This window comes from Neolamprologus multifasciatus, chromosome 9, assembly GCF_963576455.1.
Source record: "Neolamprologus multifasciatus chromosome 9, fNeoMul1.2, whole genome shotgun sequence".
Taxonomy (NCBI): Eukaryota; Metazoa; Chordata; class Actinopteri; order Cichliformes; family Cichlidae; genus Neolamprologus; species Neolamprologus multifasciatus.
The window spans coordinates 13,791,747-13,806,897 of record NC_140447.1 but is presented as its reverse complement, the minus strand read 5'-3'; the positions used below and the strand labels follow the sequence as shown (position 1 = coordinate 13,806,897).

The window sequence follows — 15,151 nt, the reverse complement described above, 5'->3', positions numbered from 1 at the left end:
AGCACCAACAATATTATCTTTAGATGTGCTATTACAGCCTATTATTCAGGAGCCGTTTTAGGAGCATGGCCATTGTGGCTCATGTACCTGCTGATCACTGCTGCAACTCTGATTTGACTCATTTGTAGCTGGTCTGAAATATTACCTTGCCTGTTTCAATCTTTGTTAAGTCTCACAATCAGATTCAGTTTATATGGAAATTCTTTACCATGCAGTGCTTCAGTTATACAGGTAGACATGGCCTATAGGTCAAGAACTGAGAAGGCCTGGTTATTTCTCACATACTATCAGATTAGATATATTACATTTTGTTTCAGTGATCACAGTGATCCCTTTCATGCACAGAATTGTCAATATATATATTCTTCCAAATCCTTTATTTAAAGATGCTCCTTAAAATAACCTAAATGTATCAAAACCAAAAATAATATATCGATAAACCTTTTCTTTGGCTGCCATGGAGTAATGGAACTTGTTAGCAATTTCCTTCCCTCTCTTTCCTCCTCTCCTCCGTCCTTTTTCGCTCTCTCTCACTGAGTTGGGATTACATTCCCCTGCCTCCAGTAGGGATAGTTTCATATCTCTTCACTAAATGCTAACAGTTCCATTAAGCACAACGGAGGACTCATTTAGAGGTCACATTTGTTTCGCTCAACTTCCCTTGTCATCCGCATACCAACCGAGTGGCTGTCTCTTTCAGCTTTGATTCCTGTTATCTGACATGACCTTTCTGCTTTGAACTAATTGGTAAATTGCTATGGACATTTTAATTCTAATTCATCTTCCTCCAATGACATGGCTTTACAAAAATGTCCCTATTTTTTTATTTTCGCACTGTGTATTAGTTGTTCTCAAGCATGCCTGCAAAATCCACAGTGTTTCATTTATGATATCATAGTATGCGCCATAATACTAGCTACAAGGCATCAGGCTAGTGGTATTTTTGCTTGTGGCCAGTTTAAACATGACAACCAAATAATTCAATTTAGCCAGTGAATCCATAAACCTACGTGGCATCTCATTTATGGCCTTGATAATCCACTGCCCCAAGTCACGATTAGCTTAGTAGCCAGCTTCACATTATTTCCGCAACAGTTTATGGTGCAGCGTTTTAATAAACTAATAATATCTTCCAGAATGCCCAACAAGGTCACTGCAAACCAGACAAAGGATGGAGAACCTTTATGTTAGCGAGGTGTACATTTTATTACCGTATGCTGAGGGAGTTTTGAGAATACAGTCAAGGCGCAACAGAAACAATGTGTGCATTTCCAATAGAAAATAACTTTATGAATCAAAACAAAAGGAAAAGGCAAGTCTGGTATGAGCTCCAAGAAGTCAACATACAGGTTTAAAGAAGTTTTTCAATGTTATGTTGTAATAAAATAGAAGCTTTTCCGCCACCAGGAGCACCAACTAGTTTATGGCTTCATCTCCACATAGTAATAGAAGTGCAAAACATGTCTGAGGCCCATGTGCCAAACAATGTCCCCAGCCTGTATTGCAACACCTTATGTGCCCTACTAGAGATGGGAGAACAATGTTCTGGTGCCCATTTGAGTGCACTTGGCCTGCCTGGCATACATCCTGCCAGCTTCTACAACTCACCACCAGGTGGGGATCACTTAACAGCTCAGGTCTTCTATTTACCCAAGTATCCGAGTCATTTGGTTGTAAATCTGATAATATGATTACAAATGAGTCAATCCATAACCACAAAATTCCCTAGTGTAATACCCACTTATGAACATGTTTAGGTTAGAACATGGTGGTAGGAGATATAGTAAATATTTCTTATCAACCAAGTGATATCACCTTATATACTTATATCTATACATGTGCCCCAACTGCTCGCCTTGTCCAAGTGTGTGACCCTAACATTTCTGTCATAGCCAAAACATAGGTTATGGCAGGTTCCATGAGTTCCTATTCTTAACTTTACATCATTTGGTGATTCATCACCATTCATCATATTTATCACATTTATTTATGTCGGCAAAACACATTGATGCTAATTGAAATATATTAACCAAAAATTCAGAGGTATGCTTTTAATAGGGCACTGAAGGTTTAAGCTGCACAGCCAGTCAGACAGAAAAAAATCTGCAGGAGCAAATGCTTCCCACTGGCTGCCACTTACCACTAATGTTAGAAAAATGATAAATTAGTTCCGGCATGCTTTCTGGAGTCTATGTGTTCACGTGGGTGTGTATGTCTGCCAGTGAATGCTTCCTTCCTGTAAAGTGTTGTGTCGCATGCCAGGAGCTCACAGTGTGAACAGATGTTAGTCAGTATTGCCCTGGGTTTCTGCACCACAGTCAGGCATTTTGTAGGGTCCTCGGCTCTGAGGAGGAGTCCATGGAGATGCCTGAATTGCTTTATCGAGTGGAACACAACTAAGGACACGCAGGCTCACAGCAGCTGCCAAGAACACACACAGACATGCGAACACAAACACAGCATTTGCTCCAAGCATGTGCAACACAAACCCACAAACAGCTGGGATACAAAAAATCCACTCATTTGGTATAATAATATAAACAAACACACACAACTCTGTAGAATAAGCACTCTTAAGTTAACTTTCACCCCAGCATATTTCTTACAGAGTAATGGCTTAACTGCTGACTGAATATGGCAGCTGTAGCTTGAACCCCACAGGAAACCCTGCTCCAGACAATATGGACTATCAGAACTGGAATAATCTAAAATTTGAAAGGATAACGAGAAAACACGTTTTAATACAATCTCCTTTTAATACAACTCTCATGACAGTTTCTTTTTTAAAATGTAATACGTTGCTTCATTACAATAACACCTACCAACACTTTCCATATTTAGCTGCTGCTTGTCACTGAGACACAGATGAAGGAAGAGAAAATAACTGATGATGTTGAAGACCATGGGAAAGGTTTAAGCTGTCTCTTTAGATAGCATCATATTCTCTCTGATCATTCACAGTTATACTGCAAAGACTAATATCTATACTTAGGCTTGCATGCACCCAAAGAAACTGGCTCATTTGGAATGAAAGATAATGCCAATCAAAGTGACAGACAAAATAAATAAAAATGGTCAAACTCAGAGGTGTGTTTATACACAAGTACATGTGTTTGTGTTTATACATAAGTACATAAAGGGGGACAAACGCACATCACAGGTCTGATTTGACACACGCTGACACATAAGGATTGATGTGGACTCACTGTCATATAGTGAGCTGTCAGCACACACACACTAGCTAAGCCAATGCTCTATATCTGATGCGATAATCATGACATAACTGTGACATGACAGCAGACAGAGTATTGGTGGCCCAGACACATGCATTTGCAGGCATAAATGCACCAAACAGGTGTTCAGATAAAACAAGAGTAAATGTTGCAGAAAGTAGGATTTTTGCTGAATTTTAATTTGAAGACTCAAGCAAAGAAAATGTAATTCAGTTCAATTCAGTTGTAGTTGTAAAATGCCACAATAGTTGCAAGTATATGTGTGAGAGTGATAGGGCCTATGCTAGTTTTAGTCAGGAGATAAAGATGCTCCAAAAGAAAAAACTCTATTTGCATATATGTAGACATCCAATCCACATGGCTCCATAGTTTCTAAAAAGCATTTGAAACCACATATAATGATGAATAATAGGGTAAATTTTTCTTTAATGGCTTGACATGAATTACCAATCCAAACAAATTATAGTATCAATAGTAACAACAGCAGAGCACTTTAAGGTAATGCAAGTCATCAGATATTAATACAATATGTAATTGTACCATCTTGATATACTGTGCTGATTTCCATCAACCCATTTTCTTAACTGGTTATCTAAGTGAGGGTTGCAGTAGGGCGGGAGCCTATCTCTGATGAGAGGTAGGGTACACCCAGGAAAGGTTCTCAGCCAATCACAGGTCTAACATTCAGCAACAGATATACATGCTCAAATTCAGTTAATTAGCAAATTGATTATTTAATTAACTTAAGAAATTCTCACAAAAGCACATTGAGGTTCCAGAGCTGAAGGTTTGAACCGTGTTGTCTCGTTGTTGCTGTGAGGTGAGACTGTGAAACTCCAATGTAAAAGTCACAAATCTCAGTTTCAGTCTTTGATGATGGCACTGGGGTTATTTTTGAAAGACTGTCAAGTTATATTTACGAGTAACCAAATTCAAACACAACCCTAGATAGGAAGCCTCTGAATTTATCCATAAAAAGAGTTCCATCTTAGTCTCAGCTCAAGTAAATAAAGTTCAAAAGTCTCTTTTTTGCTGCACAGCTTGTCTTCACTCCTCAGGTTTGCGTACTTATGCAATCAGCTGCCTGGGGGAGTCTGATGGATGTTGAATGCATATGAACTTGACTCTCTGACATGACAGCAAATTTCATACAAACTCAACAAAACACAACTAAACAGGCACACAAAAACCCAGAACACACAAAACAACTATTTTCACCACCTTTCCACTAAACTTAACTTTTCAAAAGTGAAAAGTGATGTGAATGCAAAAGAAGCTCGTTCTCTTCGAAGAAAGGTTCAGATACTCTTTATACTCGTTATCTCTTTATGTTAAGCGCTCTCTTTTCTCTTTTTTATCTACAAATAATTACTCAACACAAAGGTCAGACCTACGTGTATGACTGAGGTTGTATTTCAATGGGTTTTGGGACGAATATGTTGATAAATATTATAATAATATAAAAAGCTTTCAATGGAGCATAAACAAAATAAAGTGGTTTTGTGGCCATGTAAATGTGTGGGGGAAGGTGTGTATTGTCATACCTTCATGTAAAGTCAAAGCATTTGTGATGCATAAACACTGATAAACACTTTAGTCTCCCAAAGCTTCCCTCCATGCTTCCATGCAGAAATCATCCTTGATGTGCCTGCTGTACGACGTGTACAGTGTATGTGTATGAAGTGAATGTGGCTAAACTGTGTGTTATGTACTGCATGTGAAAGTCTACGCAGCTGTGTGGTACAGTGTTATTATTTCATACACCCGTCTATAGTATGTGTGCAAACCCCCCATTAACCAAGTGTTAATTACTCCATGCTCAAGTATGTATTTAAAAATAAAAATGAGACAGGTGTGTACTTTTTTTGATTGATTTAACCTTTAAAGTGATTGTCGTCCCAATCTATTACAAATGCACCCAACAGCAGGAGGAATGCTGTCCTTTACTAGCAGCATTATGTTATAAGGCAAAGAAGAAAATGGGCATACTGTAGTGCATTCATGTCATATTTGAAGTTGAAGATGTACAAAGATGACATACTACAAACACACACACACACACACATAAACACAGAGGTTTTCTTGGTACCTAATGCTGCTCATGCTGCCTGCTTCTGATCCCAGCTTGCATCTCTCCAGCTGGGTGGCAACAATCTGACGCTCAGCCTCAAGTTCCCTGGTCAGACGCTCAAACTGAAGCTCCTGATGGAAGACATAAAAAGAAATTGCGTGTTAGGCGGAACATGAGAGAGAATGAGAGAGAGGAAGAAAGAAAGAGACAGAGAGCACTCGTCTGCAGAGGAAGTCAGGTATTATAGGTCATTGAAACAGCTTATGGCTGGAAGACGGCTCTAAAAAAGTTAAAATAATTGTGCTATCAAACTTGACTGACAGGTGAGAAAAATGTGTTAGGCAATGTGTAGGCAGAGTGTTGTGTTGAAAGTGTTCTAAATATGTGAGCAAAGAATCGCTTCAATCCCAGCAACTGTGTGGCGCTCGAGGGTCATGAATGTGAAGATATTTGTGGAATTAATTAAATGTATCACTCCCAAATAAAGTGTGTTCCTATTTGGCAGGTTAGACAGTTAATAATGTCATTTACTGAAAAAAAATATCTACTGGTGGGATTCTGTCTTTTTTAATCAATTTTAGGTATTTGTATTTTGAAACCTTTGTATTTAATGAAAAAAGGCATTACTGCAGATGAAATTCTGTCACAAATCCTGACAGTAAAACAACCTGAGTCCTGACAACTTTTCAATATAATTAAATTTACTCTCATATTATCACAGCCACATAAAAAAAAGAGCTTTATGTGTACTCTGTGGATTTAATGGTTCTTTTGCTACAGATAGAGAAGGCTTTTCAGTGAGTACAGTTTGGTGGGTTGCAGGTTACTGTCAGGATTTTAAGACAGAAATCGATGGGGAGAACTGCTTGTGCCGATTATATATCACTCTTAACCAAAACTTGCCTGCGTGTGCATGTGTGTGTTGATGCATTAGCTATTTAAATTCCCGTTCTGTCAGTCATCATGATCTCCAGTCACTAATTTAAGTGTCTAACACCCAACAACACAATTTAATTTTTCTTTCTCTCCTTTAGCCCTTTTTAATGAATGCACCCAATAACAGCTTACACACTCTCTCTTTCCCTGGCTTGGTGTCTAAAAAAAACTAATATATTTTTTGGAATTAGCTTAAGTGACATGTGTCTCCCAGGGTTGGGTATAACCGATTACAAACAGATTACATTGATCTGTGAAGTAATGCATTTTTGTATTGTAGTTATGTTGTTGCTTGTTTGAAAAAGTTTCTTCAGGTATACGCAAATGTGCCTTGCAACCAAGCATGAAACAACTATCCACTGCTGCCAACACCATTCTTTCAAAGCAGCTGCATTGGCAGCATGCTAACACAAACTGATGCTAAGTGTGATGTTAAAGCGGAGTGTGTCTTTGCTAGCCGACCCTAGCAAAGACAAAAACCTGATCTTTAACAAATGACAAAACAGTGAGTCAGGCTTGTAGCATCGCACCCTGTATCCTCCATTTCCACACATACCTGTTTCTGTGGTAGAATCACTATGGTGATCATTCTGAAGTTTTTTCAGCTTTTCTGACAGCTTTGTGTTAATACTTAAACACTGAAAGACAGATCTATTTGCCTTCACTGGGATAGGGGCTTGTATCCATTTGTGGAACTGTAGCCTAACGTTTGTTTGTTTGTTACACACACACACACACACACACACACACATATATATATATATGTTTCAAAGTATTCTGAAGCCCATTTTAGACCCATTCCATTTTGTTAATAAGTCACTCAGTTTCAGCCACTTCTATGATTTGCAAAGTAAGGTAATGCTGGAAATTTGAGCAGAGTCTATTAAACCCTCTGGGCCTGTAATTCCAATTTACGACTTTGTTTTACAGCAAGGTGCCTCTCTTCAAAGCTCTGCTCTGTTCTGCTCCCCAAAGAGACTGCTTTGTCACCTTGTTTGCCATAGATGCAACTTGTTTAAATCCTCAAGGTGCAAAAATGCAAATCCCTGTACCGAAAGTAGCATTATGCTAATTGATGATGTATTATGCCTCAATGGTAGGGTATCTTAAACACCTTCTGAGGTAACATGGTAATGTCTGAATGCTAAACCCAAAGAGAAACCTGTTAGGCAAGTTACAGTTAAATTATGCATAACCTTTAGTCACAGCTTTATTTCATTCATATCCCTCCGTCTTAGGCACTGCTATGTTAGTGATATATAATAACACTGTTCGAACAACTTTTTTTTATCTTAATTTATTTCATCTGTTTTTTTTAATTTTTTCATCCAATCAATACTGTTCTTCTCATGTTTTCTGTGTTTTATTTATTTCATTTGTATTTCATGTGTATTTTTTTCTTTATTATGTCTTTTATTCATCCTTCTGTAAAACACTTTGGTCCATTGTGGCTGTTTTGAAGCACTTTACAAATAAAGCCAGTATGGTATGGCATCAGAAAGTTTCCCATCAGTGAATTGGCCAAAGGACAGTTTATGTTTACCAGATGACAGAGCTCGGCTGACTTTTCTAAGTACATGTCATTATATATTCTTATTAGCTAGAGCTACAAGGCAGCAAAAAGCATACTTACAGCTTATTACAAAAACATTTAGGAGTTTGCGCTCAACTAAAATTATAAACAGAATGTCTTTCTTTTATACGGTCAGTAAACGCAGAAATGACAAAGCTCTTGGCAATCAGAAATTATCAATTAAAAGGAGAGCTGGCTGCACTCATGCAAAAGTTTGGGCAACTCTAATCAAACCTTTCAATTGGTATGCAGGTATAAGATCAACTAAATTTATAGTTGATCTTATATTAGAAATGATGGAGGTGAAGGTGAGCTTTGGAGTTCTACACCTCGATAAAGTCTCGATAAAGTTAAAATAGAACCTTTTGGCCATAATGAGCAAAGGTGTGTTTTCAGAAAAAAAAAAAAGTATGTTGGAAGTAACACCTTTCGAACCATTAAGCACAGGGGTGTTTCAGGGTTGTGTTGCACTCGGTGACACAGGGAATATTTGACTTGTAATTAAATATTAACAAATCCTGACAGCAAACATCACAGTGGCTGTAAAAAGTTAAAGAGTGTGTCCGAGTGTGTCCTTATTCCAATCCAGTCCTTACACCTTGACATGTGTTAGTCCAAGTGGAGTGGTGGTGAAGGATTTGTTAATTAATCCTTGGAGCAAAAATATAACAAACTTTGGGAAACATGTGTCTTTCTTTCATATATATATATATATCAAATTATATAGTAGGGAATATATATTATTTACAAGCTTCTCTTTACCATCTGTATTTGCTGGAAACATTAAAACTGGCCAACTGGCTCTATGACTACATTTGCTAATTACTATGGATGCAGGGAAAGGATAACTGTTTTGATCCACTGGTAAAGCATTTGTATTTATAGTTATTTGTAGCAATTGCAACAAAACTTAACTCTGAAGCCTGATTCTTGATCACCACATTGTGTTGTGTCACAGGCCTAATTGTAGCCTCATCACCATTCATACCGCTGCTTGAGTGCTAGCTGGATTGGAACCAGAATTACTGTGTGTAGGCAGAGGTCTGCAATCCAGACTGAAATTGAACAGAAATAGTATGTTTTCTACAGTAGTATAATGCTTGAATCCAGCCATGGCCCTCACAGTCTCCCTAACTTTAGTATTGCAGAAAAAATTACATAAGACAACAAGCTGAGATTGTGGCATGAGAAGATCATCATACAGGTTGGCGATGTTACCACTGTTATAACAAGGCTTAAGTCTTAAAACTGTTAAGCAACTTAAAACGAGATGGTCCCTGTAATGTTTTCTAAGAATACATGTTGTATATACTCACTCCTCCCAAAAAAAAACATTTAATGATCCAAATCCATAATATAACAGCTGAGTAAACTGGGCATTTTTCCGCAACAAAAGGAACCCTGCTCTGCTCACAATGTGTAAATGTAACTAGAAAGAAAAAGAAAAGTAGAAAGAAAAATAGAAGAAGGCTAAGTCTTCTAAAAGTAGAATGTAGAGTCTAAAAGTAGAATGAACTACAGTAAGTAAGTACAGTATTATTGTGTTCTAAAACACAAAAACTAAAAGGGTTTTAAAAAATATTGTACATGGTCATTCTCTTTAAAGTGATCTGAATATATCTGAAGACAAAGATTGGTTGTTTTTCTATACATTATTACAACTTTCCTTAAGTTTTGTGTCTGCTGGAGAAAATGTATCCTCTTTAACAAGCTTTAAAATGTTTCTCAAAATAAAGCTAGTTGGGAATCACTGAATAACAAAATTTCGGAAGCTTAATTTATATGATGAACATTCAAACTTCATCATCTGATTTCTCTTGCTTAAGTCCAAAGAAACATACTAAACATTTTATTTTGTATGATGGACATTACCTTGATATACTCCTGGACCCCAGCTCACCAGATCCAAAAATGATCAGATGGTATGTTTTGGTTCTCCTTATGCTTTGTCTGAATATGCCTGTCAAAATGCAAAAGATGTAAAATGACACTATACTGTGTAAGCTTTGTGCATGTGAGCCATCGCATCCCCCTCAAAAACAAAGAGGCGACACAAATCAGCAGCTGCAGTCAGCCACAAAGGTCTCTATGGTAACAGTACAGACCCCTCCACACCTTCGACATTATAAATTAGGCCCTGGCTCCTCCTACATGCAGCTCCTGCCCTTTCGCATACCTGAACTACTCTCAGAGAAATGTCTGCACCTTCATTTAGTCGCCCACACAAAGCAGACGGTGGAAGGGGTGGGCGATAGTCATAAGTGTATTTACAGAAGACTAAAGCATATATACCGTGTATAAATATAGTTTTTAGTGCAGATGCAGATGTTCATCACCAACATCCAGTAAACAGCAGAAGCTTCCTTTTTTATAATAATACTGTGTATGACCTGAATATACTTTGTTTGCAAGTGTTTTATCAAACTTAACTGGATGAAGAGTTTCAGCAACTACACAAACTGTGTGCGGCAAATAAGTTCCTCTCAAGGAACAGCAGGGTCACAGAAAAATATCTTTTCTGGAACTGTTTTGGAGGGTTTTTTTCCCCAGTTGGACAGGTCTGACAGTGTTTTGCAGTGCCCCCTGGGTGCCAAAGTCAAGATCAGAAAGAGGAAACAATTTAGCACCACCTGGAGGTAAACACCCAGTTTTCAAGTTTCTTTTTGAGCAACATTTACTTGGCTTTACTTCTTACTTCATTTAATTTGTATTTATTTACAACATAATTACTTCAAATTGATTCCTGCATGCTAACACGCCAATGGAGAGATAGAAACAGACCAGTATAAACACATTAGCATCCAGTCTCACTAATCCAGGATTAATTTCTCAAATTTGTTGTTGTTTTCGTGGACTTACTGGACATACAAATTCATGTACACACAGATATGCGCTGTGTGTACATGTATGCATATGTTCATATAAAATCCAAGACATGAAACTCTTATACATCGAGAGACAATGTGCAGATGTGTCCCTGACCTCTCTGCGGGGAAGGGTGAGAGAAAAGAACATCCCCCACAGGGGTGTAGACACTGTCACATTATCAAATAGCAGCTCTACGTGCAAGCTTTTTCAAAAACTAAAAATACTAAAAAAAAAACTACAGAGAGGAGAAGAAAAACAGCTAATAAGAAGACCCAACTTCAAATCTTTTAAAAACACTTTTTTTTTAGCACTTAACAGCTTAACAGAAGATCGTCTGCATAAGTGACAAGGACAGAACAATTTGCCTAGAGATGAGACCCAATCATTATAAGTGGCCTGTGGCCAGATATTAACTGCGCTGTTTTTGGATAGGAGACAAAAGGCAATTAAATAGAACTATGACCTTCTACTTGAGCAGTAACTTTCCATCTCTCTCTTGTTCTTTTACTCCTCTTCCTCAATCAGCAAAGAGGTGTGGAAAATCTCAGATGAGCTGAGTGGAATGAAGGAAAGAGAAGGAGTGAAGAGGAGTTTGTAAAAGGTCACTCTCCTCTTTTCTGTCACTCCCATACACATTAAAATTCTCCACACAGTCAAAATCAGGCTTGTTGCTCCTCTCTAAACCAAACCTAGGCTACATAAACTTGAGGCTCACGCAGCCTACATTTGGTTCAGTTTTAGCTGAGATTCATTTCTGCCTCACTCCTTCCTCTGCTTGTCTTGTCTATCACTTTAATGAGTGCGCGTGTGCAAGTCAGGAGAAGGGACGCAAAGAGGAAGCAAGGACTGGAGGAGAGGGAAGAGAGAGAAAGGAGAGAGTAAGGAATAAAGACAGATCTCTGCTGATCAGCTCTACGGGATGAGAGCCACAGGAGAGATACCTGATCCACTCCTACTAATGTACATGTGTCCGCAAGGAGAAGAAAAGTGAAGGCAGGAAAACAGATTACTGGAAAGGGCCTGCTCATGTTAATGACCCTTTCTCAAAAATTTGCTTATTTGGTTTTGTCTTTACAAAAGTATTTATTCTTACCTGGCATGGGGGCGTACTGTGTGTGTATGTGTCTGAGTGTGTGTGTGTGTGTCTGTCTGTGTTTGAGTGAGAACTACTGTCTGTGTAAAAAAAAAGAAAGAAAAAAAAAAGCCAAAAACCTCAATTTCCAATATCAGTACATTGTGTTTATGCCTTTCTAAGTAAGTAACCAGCGAACATTACTACAGTTATACTAAATAACAAAATCTTAGTGGTTATATTTTTGTAAAAAGTTCCTTTTAGGAACAGAAAATTGGTGTAAGTACAAAACCACATAAATAACTATGTAAATAAATACTTATAATGGGCAATGATAATAATAGCTGTGAAATGTAAAATTATCCATAAACAATAATTTCACTACTTTTATTATCTTATTTTTCAATAGAATGTATATAATAAAGAATATTTATTATATAAAGATAACAGCAGTGTTAGGAATATATGGAAAAACACAGAAATCGTGGGGTCTGTGTTGGTGTGTGCGTATCTCAGCGTTGGTGAGCACATGGCCCTAGGGGTAAACACAGGTGAAAACTAGGCAAAAAAAAAAAGGAAGAAATCACACAGCTCAGCCTGGCTTCATTCTGCATCGACTTTACTCATTAACACCTATTATTTTTCCGTAACACATGATTCATCTTTGTTGTACACTGGGGACGCTACATTCTTCCTAACACATTGATGACTGGCCTTTTCGGTATCAGCCTGCTTCAAACTAAATTTAATTCACATTAGCAGCAATACCTCAGGGGTGCTCTGTGATTATGTGATTATGGGTATAACAGTAATGCACTAGACAGCACACAAGTACTGATAACACTAAGCAGTTCCCTAAAAGACAAATAGGCACAATTAAAGGAGGTATCCCTACTGCAGCAGCAGCAGCAACAACAACAATAATGATAATGATGATAAGAATAATAATAGTAGTAGTAGTAGTAGTAACAAATCAAATAGCTGAATACTATTACTACTACTTTTTTGACATTTCCAAAGATCTGATTATCAAGTTAAGATCCAATAATCTGAAAACAGCATGAATGAAAGACCCAAAATCTCTTCGTACTGAAATTACAAAACTACAGATTATAAAGTAAAGGTGTTAGCTGATAAATACATGCAAATCCTGCAAACATATAATTTTTAGAATCAACAAAATGCATGCCACGAATAAATATGTAACAAATATTACCCACACTGATAAGGTAATTAGTGTGAGGTAATCTTTGCATCTGAATAATCTTTCTAGTTTTGTCCTATGCATTGGATTTCAAGTCACACCCTATTCCAAAAGGACATCACAACTTGTACAAATACAAGCGTTACTCTCCAAGACTAAATTGCCGTCTTGTTTCTCCAATGTTCATAGTTGAGCTCACTCGAAAAGAGGCATAATGTCCCAAAAGAACAGGGTATGCTGACGAAAGCCTCAATGACAGTAAGTACCGAAGTTGCTTCACTGGAAACAGGGCAGATCTTACTTTTTGGCTAAAGCAAGATTACCCATGCAAGCAAGTAAAAATGAGTAACACCAGTATCTAATATAACAACAGTAATGAGTGATTTAAAGACATGAAGTGCAGTATTATTTTTAAAACATTTTCAAATTCTTTACACTTCACAAACACAGTACAAGTACTTCTGTTGTTAGTGCAGTGAGTTTGGGGTTTGTCTGATGATATTCTTTGAATTTCCTGTTTTCTAGTTTGGGTTTACAGTCAGCAGTGTCTGGAAATACTGAACTGTCCCTGGTGTGGACAGATTTGGAGCCAATTATTACCATCTGAATTTTATGACTCATTATCATAGCAGTGTTTTCCTAAGGAGGCAGCAGACAGCAACTTTTGGCAAAAAATCCTTTCAGCCTCTAACTATCTATAAGTAGCTTATCACACTGCCAAATGCTTTCTCTATTTTGTCTGTTTTTCTACATCTGTTTGTTTAAATGTGTTAGTTGACGCAACATGACATCAATATGTGGATTAATTATAGTTTGAGTTATTAGTGTGGTATTCACTCACAAAGAACAACGTGACCTTTGCAAAGTGTCACAGAAAACTTCATTACCACCTCACAGCACGTTCTTACTTTCTGATATTTTTAGTTCTCAAACTTTCATTGCGAGCCCTGCAAATCTCAGTTGTGTGGTAAAAATGAGCACAATAATGAAATATCTCCAGCCTAGGCAGAGAGAAAATCAGGAAAACTACTTGAAAGACACTCAAACAAAAAAAGCTGCATTACTAGGGAACGGAAAATATGCCATCCATGAGGCGAGTACCTGGTGAAAAACAGTGAAAATATAATGCAAATCTTCCTCAGAGTACTGATATAGTAAACATACATATGGTGATGATCAGAGGAGAGATCTATAGGTGTTTGGATTTAGAATTCAAATGTTAAAAAAAACTGCACACACCTGAGACGTATGACTGCCAACAGCTGGCCCATAACAGTTTTATATGGATTATAAATATTCAGCACACACACACACACCAACACCCTGACAGATCTCTCTCTCGTTAAATTATTTAAGGGCTCAGTGGGTAAAATGAAATCATCTCTCTCTAAGTCTCCAGTTTTGCTCTCTTGCTTACTGCTACTCTGTTGCACTCTCTCTTATCTGTTCCAGTACGTCTGTCTCTTTTCATTGTATATGCAAACAAGTGCATAGGGTTGTGATATGTGTGCATCAACCCTAAAGAACTTGGATAGCACATCCTGTGCAGACAGACGCACACAAAAATTCAACAAAGCACTGTTCATCTCCATTTTCTTACTTTAACAAAAAAGTTCAAACTGAGGTTTAACTTGTATTTTTATTTTATTGTACTTTTTATTGTGCTTTTCTTTAATATCAGTTTTCACTGCCAGTTCTTAAAACCCAACTCAGTTAGCTGTGCGTACGCATGTGGGGATGGTAACGTCACGTATGTGCAGTGTTGGGGAGTAACGGAATACATGTACCGCCGTTACGTATTTAAAATACAAAATACGTAACGGCGGTACATGTATTGCGGTAAAATACAAAATATGAGTAACTGTATTCCGTTACAGTTACCGTTTAAAAACGTGGTATTTAGAATACAGTTACTTTGTTGAAATAAATGGATTACACAGCGGTACTTCCCTGTTTCATATTGTGGCGGGTCAGGACTGTTTGGGTTTTGTTTGACAGCTACGTTCTGTTGTTCCAGGCGGCAGCGTTGCGGTTGCCATGGTTACAGGGCAACGCTCTCTCTCTCTGCGACTGTGTGTTTCCTGGGTGAGAGAGGCCTTTTTGTTGTTGTTGTGCTAAGCTAATAGGCAGAATGCTACCGGTATAGCTCTAAAGAATGTAGCATCATGGGCAGTGTAGTCCGTGCTGCAGGGAG

General features: G+C 37.8%; 1 protein-coding gene across 2 annotated transcripts in view; it reads right to left on the bottom strand.

Annotated features, from left to right (window-relative positions):
- ctnnd2a (catenin (cadherin-associated protein), delta 2a) overlaps positions 1–15,151 on the bottom strand; it is a 265,825-nt gene that overhangs the window by 168,116 nt on the left and 82,558 nt on the right. For both annotated transcript variants that reach the window (XM_085173422.1, XM_085173423.1), the window contains one exon: positions 5,323–5,435. In XM_085173422.1, the coding sequence (XP_085029548.1) occupies positions 5,323–5,435 (113 nt within the window). The remainder of the gene's footprint in view (positions 1–5,322; positions 5,436–15,151) is intronic.